Source organism: Halyomorpha halys, unplaced genomic scaffold, assembly GCF_000696795.3.
Source record: "Halyomorpha halys isolate HHAL.00 unplaced genomic scaffold, Hhal_1.1 Scaffold39.1, whole genome shotgun sequence".
Lineage (NCBI taxonomy): Eukaryota > Metazoa > Arthropoda > Insecta > Hemiptera > Pentatomidae > Halyomorpha > Halyomorpha halys.
Window position 1 is genome coordinate 1,451,800 of NW_027109179.1, and position 9,042 is coordinate 1,460,841.

A 9,042-nucleotide genomic window follows, 5' to 3' on the forward strand; every position below is an offset into this window, starting at 1 on the left:
TGTTTTGGGAATAGAAGGTTTGATCATGGACATGAGTGTACTTATTTAATTTTAAATTTTAAATCTGTAGTACTACAACCCATGAAGGGTCAGGGGTTCAGTACTTCGTAAAGAAGTACTGTTACCTAGACCAACGGTTGTGCAAGGAGGTGATCTGATCAGAATCACGCTCCACCGTCAGATTTTTCCTAATTAAGGGTACACGATTTAAGAGGCTGGATGGATCCCAGGAGGGCTCCAGAACCCACCAGAGTTGACTCACGGCTACAGTGTTACAGAAAACAATTTTCTGCCCAGCCGGATTCGAACTCGGGTCCTTAGAGTTAGTAGCCACGCGCTTTACCGCGCTCCCTTTCTTATTTAATTATAATTACTAAATCATTTTTTTATTTAATTACAATATTCATTCCTGAAATTATAGTTTATATTATCATTCGTATTACTAGTAAATGTTAATATAATTGGCTTCAGATAGCTAAAAAAAGAATTGTTAGCATTAGGTTGAATGTTTTCAATATGTCTTGCAAATATTGCGCCAATTGTAGAATCACTTCTTTTAGTATTTCCTAACAGAAACGGGAAAAAATTAGTTATAGTTGAAACTAATAGCAAAAATCGCCATGGATACGACGCTTATTCATGAATGAACCATTGATAAATAAATATCGTATCCATGGAAATTTTAGCTCTTAGTTTCAACTATAGCTAATTTTCGCCCAACTCTGCTTCCTAATAGTAAATTTATCATTCTTAAAAGTAATTTATATTGTAAAAATTTATTAATTGCTTAGATTTTTCGTAAGCAAAATTTATTTATTGAAATAACCACTTACATTAATGGAATTAGATGTATCTTCTCAATGAAATATTACTTAATTTAACATTCATATAATAAAATTTATAATTATAGCTCATAACAAAGAATATGAAATACTGAACATTTCTCTCATTTACAGTATGCCAATCCGATTTCAAGATTTCAAGATGTTTTAATTAAAATTTTGACATTCTCATCATTCCTTTTCTGGCGTTATCTTCTCCAATTTTCGCCTCCCTACCTTAGTGTACCATCAAGATATAATTTTGAATTATAGCTCATAACAAAGAGCATGAAATAATGAACATTCTCTATATTTACAGTATGAATCTACGATTTTTAGTTTTCGAGAGTTGTTAATCTAAATGAAAAACACTTCAAGCTTTGCCCCATCACTTCTGTTTCATCTGAATCGTTCTCTTACGTCTCGAAATTAATTTACTCCTCTGTATTTTTTTTTTATGTAGTAACTGTATGGAAGTTTCACTTCAAAAATAGTTCAACCTATACTGTGTTATTTTGTAAACTTTACATTAATAAAATTAGATATTAACTGAGAATTCATCATAATCATTTTATCTGACACAGATGTCTCGTTCTTGAACCATCTCTCTTCTATTCCAGTCCATATACCGCCTCCATAACACTCTTCTCCCAGGAAATGCGCGGTCTTCCTCTTGGCCTTCATTAGTCTTCCTGGTATTTCTTTCCTGGTACATCCTAAGGAGGTGTCCAAACCACCTTAGCTTGTGTTCCTCTAGAATGCTCTTAGCCGGTTTAACTCTGAGGCTAATACGTTTGGTGCTGTTCCGTATTCTATCTCGTTGTGTCCTTCCTTCCACCTTAATAAGTCTTCCTAACGCATCTCCATGGATTGGATCCGACTCTTTTGTTTCGAGTTGAGGATCCACGATTGGGAAAAGAAGGAAAGAATAGGGAGGATCGTCAATTTATAGATCACCATTTCAGTTTTTTCTCGCCACTTCCCTTTTACCCAGGAAACCCCTTCGAAGCAAACTAATTACTTTTCCAGTTTTACCGATTCTTTGAGAAACTCCCTCATCAATATAGCGGCTTTCGTTGAGATGAGCACCTAGATATTTGATATAATCGACCTGCTCTAGTCTTTCTATGTTCGCTCTGATCGTCCTCATTATTCTCCGGTGTTTCCATCTTATCATCGTACATTTGGTCTTTTTCGGGTTAATTTCATGTTTATCGTGCCCATTTTCTCTTGAAGAACAGTTATTTATTTGAAAATTATTTATTGGATTTATCTCTTTCTGTTGTGAATTATACAGGTAATCGTGCTGGAGAAAAACTAAAAGTGGTAAAAAAAAATGAACTTCATTAACGAAAGAAACTTCCTTTACCATGACTCTATATCTACTAAGTTTCATTTAGAAAATTTTCAAACTATCGAAAAACAAGTGGTATCAATTGAGTCTTGAAAACTCTTATATAGGTATTATGGTGTTCAAATAAATACCTAGTATGGAAAGAAATGTGAATGTGAAATGAACTACGACTCACTTCATAATTATTATCAAGTAAATGCTCTTACTAGCCATTAATATTATACACAGTTTACAATTGTATATGACAGAGATAATTTCATGAATTAGCCATGAAAACCTTAGGCACAGACTGAACCTGTAGTTGAATGGCGTTCCATGGTTATGCATAGAAATTATTTATGTTTCAGGTCGAGTGGACAAACTGCTTGCATAATGGAATGGCCTGATGGGCTGCCAATGACGTCTATGATGGATTATTTGTAAGTGATTTTTTAAATAGAAAATTCTCTTATTGTAATATAAATTATATGAAAAATATGAAGTAATAATGATGATATATATGATAATTATACATATCTCACTAGCAGACCCGGTAATGCTTCGCAATTTCTAAAAAGTAGATTAAAACAGGGGAATCTTTTTCTTTATTTGAAAATAAATTTTCCCTTATGCATTAAATCTAAATTGAATGTTAATGTAGGTTAAAAGAGGAGACATTTGGCTTTCCAACAGTTGTTTTAACTGATATTGAATTGGATAATATGCAGGGGAGTTACGAACGATTATATGAACAATAGTCACCGAAATAAAAGTAAATTCTCCAAATAAACCAAGTTGAAAAATTTCTAATTTATTTCTTTAAAAAATGGTATTTGATGGTTTCAGATAGACACTAAAACTAATACAAATTGCTTTTTCCAAAAATGTGTTTGTTTTTTTAATTTTTAGTAAATAAAAAAACATGAAGTAGAATCAGTAATCATTTTTTCTTATTCTTCAGAAAGAGGCAAATCGATTACTGTGAAAAAAATGTACGCCTTTTAAAGCTACGGGCAAAAATACTTAATTTTGTAAATAATTTTTTTTACCAAAAAATCGGGCCAGCCAATATTCTTCCCAAAAAATACCAATTTAAAAAACTCCTCATTACAACCCCATGAACGATGCGGCAGTACATAAAGTACCAACAAACAAAAAATTAATTTTTATAGTAGATATATTATTATTCCATGATAAGTTGTTTTTTTTCAAATTACGTGTACTTCAGGTTTTTTTTAGTTGTATGTTGTACTTTAGCTGAATTATATAGATCGAATCATTAGTAATGTGTCTATAAATAATACCTACCCCCTTCATCCAAACTAAAGATTCAAAAAATGTTATATTTTTTATTTATTCTTCCACTTACCCCTTCCATTATAACTTTTACACATATAAACCTCATACATCCACCTTGTTAAATGCTTTTAACAATCCGAAAATATTTGCCGAAATATTGAATAGCAAAAGTGGAGTTAATTATAGATAATAGATAATATTAGAAATGTAGATTCAGAAACAATAATTACTTTATTAACTGTACAAAAGAATTGAATTAAATGCTAAGACTACTGGTGCTATCGTTTGACCAAGTACAATAGACCGGGAAAGGATATTTCAGTTGGTATATACTGGAGGCAGGGAACTAGGAAATATGATTTATTCTGCTTGGTAAGATCTATCAATATTGTCATGCTAAAGTATCTTTCTTCCCTTTTTGGCCATCAAAAGTAGAATTATTTGGTTATTGCGAAATCAAATTAAGTTTTGCAGCTGAGGTTTGAAGAACCGGCTGAAATGTTTAGAATATTGTAGTACAAGAGCCCAAGAGGAGAAAAAGGCAGTCATCTCACCCCAATTTTTAATTACTTTAATGAAAACTACGTATAATTAATAGTCAAAATTGATGAGTCTGCCAAGTATAGGTAGGGGAAATAAAAAATGGCGGCTGTTTCAAATCCTTAAAAAACGCTAATTTTTCATTAGGAGCTCTATTTCTTAAAATGTAGGAACAACAAAAGAAAACCTAAGAGAACGTCGTTTAAAGAAGTGTAAATTTGCTAAAATATGAGCCCTAATAGAGTTATTTACGTTAAATAGTTTTCGAGATATAGCTTTTTAAAAAGCAACATTTCATAAAAATGTTGTATGGGACGTACTGAAAGATCAGTAGTTAGTGAATTTATTTTGAAAAATTTATATCTCAAAAACCATTTGACCTACAGATCTCTATTAGCACTCAAATTAAAGCTAGTCTAATGATCTATAAAGTAGTTTATTATGTTTATCTTCGTAGGAGTAATAGTTTACATGAAATTTGCTAAAATAAATTGATTTATAGTTGTTCGGACAAGTTTTCATTTTCCAAATTCATATTCATATCATTATAGTGAATAACTTTATAGTAAGTTAAATTTCCTTTATTTTGAGTGTTGGCAGACATATGTGCGTCTTATGGATCTAGAAATATATTTTTTCAAAAATCCAACATTTTATACGAACAACTAGAAATTAACATTTTGTGAGTTTATTTTGTCAAATATCATAAAAACCACTACTCCTACAAAGATAAACTTAATTAACTATTTTGTAGTAAATTTAACTAGCTTTAATTTGAGCGGAATGGTTTCTGAAATGATTTTTTTCATAAATCAAACTTATTGTCTGAAAACTATAAACCAATTTATTTTAGCAAATATCATGAAAACTACTATTCCTACGAAGGTAAAGGTCATAGCTTTTTTTATATTCCATTTAACTAGCTTTAACCTAAGTGCTAATAGACATCTGTACGTCACATAGTTCCTGAGATATAGAATTCTTAATATAAATTAACTAACTACTAATCGTTCAGTAGATTTTAAAGACATTTTGCTATTTAAAAAGCTATATCTCGAGAACTATTGGACGTAAATAGCTCTTTTAGGGCTAATATTTCAGCAAATTTACTCTTCTTTAAATAATGTTCTCTTAGATTTTCTAGTCTTGTTGGTAGTTTTTAAGATATAGAGCTCCTAATGAAAAATTAGTGTTTTTTAAGGTTTTGAATCAGCCGCCATTTTTTATTCCCCCTACCTATACTTGGCAGACTCATCAATTTTGACTAGTAAATATACATAGTTTTCTTTAAACTAATCAAAAATGGGGTGAGATAACTGCATTTTTTTCTTCTCGGCTCTTGTACTATTGTGAAAGTGTATTGATTAGCAGAGGCGCTGACCGTTTGTTCAAGCCGTCTATTCAAAAAAGATTATATATTAATTTATTAAAGCTATTAAATAAATGATTTGTTAATTTTATGAAGCAACAGAGCGGCATAAATGGGGCACACTGCCATTGTTATCACAATACAATAGGCCTTGTTCCAGGCAACACTATATTCCCTCCCCCTCAATGTATCCTCAAATTGATTATTTAGCTATATTATGATAGTGAATTTGCATGTATAATATTCAAAATTTTAGTGTTTGGAAGTGCATATGAAATATTTGAAGTTTTCTTTAAAACGTGCATTTACTATACAAGTAACTATAGAGCCATACAAAAAAAAAAAATACAATTAAATGGTCCAAAACATCGAAAGTTAGTGGTTTTGAAGAATTATTACATTTAAATAATTATAAGACACTATTACAATCACTGTAAGTGTGTAAAAGTAATTGCAATTACTCCATACAATTGTAATTGTAATTGTGATGCTCTTTGTGCTTAGCGCAAAGTATTTGCAATTATAATTAGTCCTTGACCTTGGTAATTTCAATTACTACATAGATGTATTGATGCCTTGCTCTTCCAGGTCAGGGTACGGCCATTCTGACACCACAAGAAATAAGTCTTCCAATGAAAAATGAGATATTATCTAGTTGGCAAACCATGTGGGATGAAAGCCCGCCAAGCAAATTAAAAACCATCAAAAAACCACTAAACCATGGACCACATCATACCGTTCCAATCGCAGGGAGGAGGTAGCTATTGCCAGATTCAGAATAGTTCATACGAGTTTAACTCATAGATATCTGATCAGTAAGCAGCCACCGCCAAAATGTCAATACTGCAACAGTGTACTTACGATCAGTCACATATTTGAGAAATGCCATTTTTATTCTGCGAACTTGAGTAGATTGGGAGTAGAACCGAGTGTATCGGATGCTCTGAATGATGACCAGAAGAACGTGGAAATGGTCTTAGTTTTCTTAAAAAGGAATGGCCTTTTAAATAAGATTTAAACCAGAAAATCTGTTATACGTAATAAAAAATACCAACAGAAGTAATTATTTAAATTTTTTTTCGAAATTATTTAAAGTGAAATAGAATTATAGGAATAGAATATAAAGCACGAAACATGGGCGTTAGTGACCTCAGGGTTTTACGCCCTTAAGCCCCAGACAACAACAACAACAACTACATAGATTTACGTGTAAAATAACTCATATGTGAAATCCTAAAAGTTAAATTGATCGATATGCAAACGCGCGATAATAAAATCGATTTCATATTTATTTTCAGTATATTTGAAAACATATAAATAAATGACAATATGTTGATAAATCTATACCCCAGCAAGCAATATTAAGCTAGATATCATTTTCATATTTTGGAGCCACTATAAAACAGATTTATTTTTTCCTGTTTTGTTGTAAAGTATTTGTAATCATAATTACAATTACTTGGAATTGTATGTAGGAAAAAATTATAATTGTAATTGTTGTCCAACGATTGTTGTAAATTAAAATATCATATGTTTGATATACTTAGACATGGGGAGGTTATACAAACAATTGATCTGTAATGTAATATAGTGTTATCTTATTAGAAACTCATTTAAAAATAAATAATTTAAAAAATGTGGGATTCAACAACGATGTTGAGGTTAAATGTCATCCCAAATTTTGTTTTTATAAGTAAAATACTTTTTTTTTATTTATTTATTTAATACCAGATCGCCCTGGGCTCTGTTTCATAATCAAAGCTAATAGCATTAGTTCAAAATACAAGAATAGAAACAACGTGTTAATTACACTAATACTTATTTTTTCATAATAGGGAGGACTATTAGTGATATTACAGGGGTTAAAAAGTACTAAAGTACAAGTTACTATTGTACAAGTCAGTGTAATTGTATTAAGTTAAATCGAAAAGTCTAATAGTATCAGTTTGGTTTATTATGAAACAGGGCCCTAGTGGCCCTTACATGGTTGATATAACCATTACATTTTTTTTTTTTTAATAATTGAGTATGAGGGGGGTATAGTCTCGTATAAAAGACACCCCTAACTATATATAACGTTATAATTTTTAAAAAATAAGATAAAAATAATGCTTCTTAATAAAAGAGAAAAGTAAAATTAATAACAAGTATAACGACATTCGTAGACCTAACAAAACAAACAATTGTCCTTTAATGGGTAAAAAAAAAAGTTAATTTTAAAAAATGGTGAAGAGAGAAAAAAAATAATAAGAAGAATAAATAAAATAGAAGTAGTGTGTATAATAGAATTTATAACAGAATGTCTTGCAGCAGCCTGGGCTTCTGAATATATAACAATAATGAAACTGAATTTGGTGAATGATACAATTCTTCCTTTTTCAACTGCAATAATTTATTTCATATAATCAATAACAACGTTTCGGGAAATATCCCCCATCTTCAGGTTGCTGATAAAAATATTTTATGTATAACGTATAATGATATAATCATAATGAAAGATAACCTTCAGGAAGGTAATTATTCTCCTAAAAATGTATAATTGTTAATAGTAAAAAAGTTTTTTATTCATTAAATGACAATAATATTATTAAATATTAGCAATAATGACAACATAGGAGATAATTATACGTTATATATAAAATATTTTTATCAGCGAGCTGAAGATGGAGGATATTTCCCGAAACGTTGTTGTTGATTATATGAAATAAATTATTGCAGTTGAAAAAGGAAGAATTGTGTCATTCACCAAATTCAGTTTAATTCCAGAGACTCTTCCAGTAAAAGACCATTAAGTTTATAACAATGATGATATATAGTGAACATAACTAATACGTGGGTAAGGAAAATTAAGAAAAGAATAGAGAAGGAGAAGGAGGTCAAAGAAAGATTGGAGAAAAGAGAATAAAACAAAAATCTCACCTGTTAGTACGATATCAGAAACCCAAGTGAGTTTAACGCGAGCTTTTCCTTACCCACGTTATTAGTTATGTTCACCATATATTTTATTGTTATGTCTTCTATTCACTTCTTTTGTCTAATTTAACTTCATATTTTGTTTCTTTATTCTAATATTATGGTCACATATTTCATTAGTTTCAAATATTTTCTTTCTCTCAATATTATTTTTTCTTTCCATAATTTTAATTTTTAAATTATTAATAAACTAAAATATTCATATTCATAAATAAAATAGTCATATAAAATATAACTTTAAATTTAATTGAAATATAAAAATGTTCTATATTTATTATTTTACATTTTACTTTTATTTCTCTTTATTCATTCTTATATCATCTTCTTTTTACTTATTTTTACATAAATTTTAACCTTACCTTAGTTTAGTTTTTTGTATCTTATTATCCTACATTGTGAAAATATTTTTAGTTTTTTTGTAACTTTTCAGCCCCAATGAAGCCCTACAAAGTGGGGTGAAACGTCAGCAAATACTAAATATAATATAAGTTATTAAATACCTTTACAATAGTCTTCTAGACTTCATCGAAGCAAGACCGTGCCGATCGTTTGATGTTTTAAACAATAGTGCCTTGTGTAACTCTAATATCCATCACTTAACCTCATTACAGCTCACAGGATTACCAGGCCAGTCCATTCCAATATATTTTATTATTTATCAACTTTTGTTAATTGATAAATACTTTTCGTATTTATTCAGCACTAAA

At 29.9% G+C, this 9,042-nt stretch overlaps 1 protein-coding gene across 1 annotated transcript in view; it reads left to right on the top strand.

The window, feature by feature from the left end:
- Window positions 1-9,042, top strand: part of LOC106687661 (tachykinin-like peptides receptor 86C) — a 49,924-nt gene that overhangs the window by 28,718 nt on the left and 12,164 nt on the right. Inside the window, exon 2 of the mRNA XM_067047343.1 lies at window positions 2,523-2,594. Coding sequence (XP_066903444.1) covers window positions 2,523-2,594 — 72 coding nt within the window. The remainder of the gene's footprint in view (window positions 1-2,522; window positions 2,595-9,042) is intronic.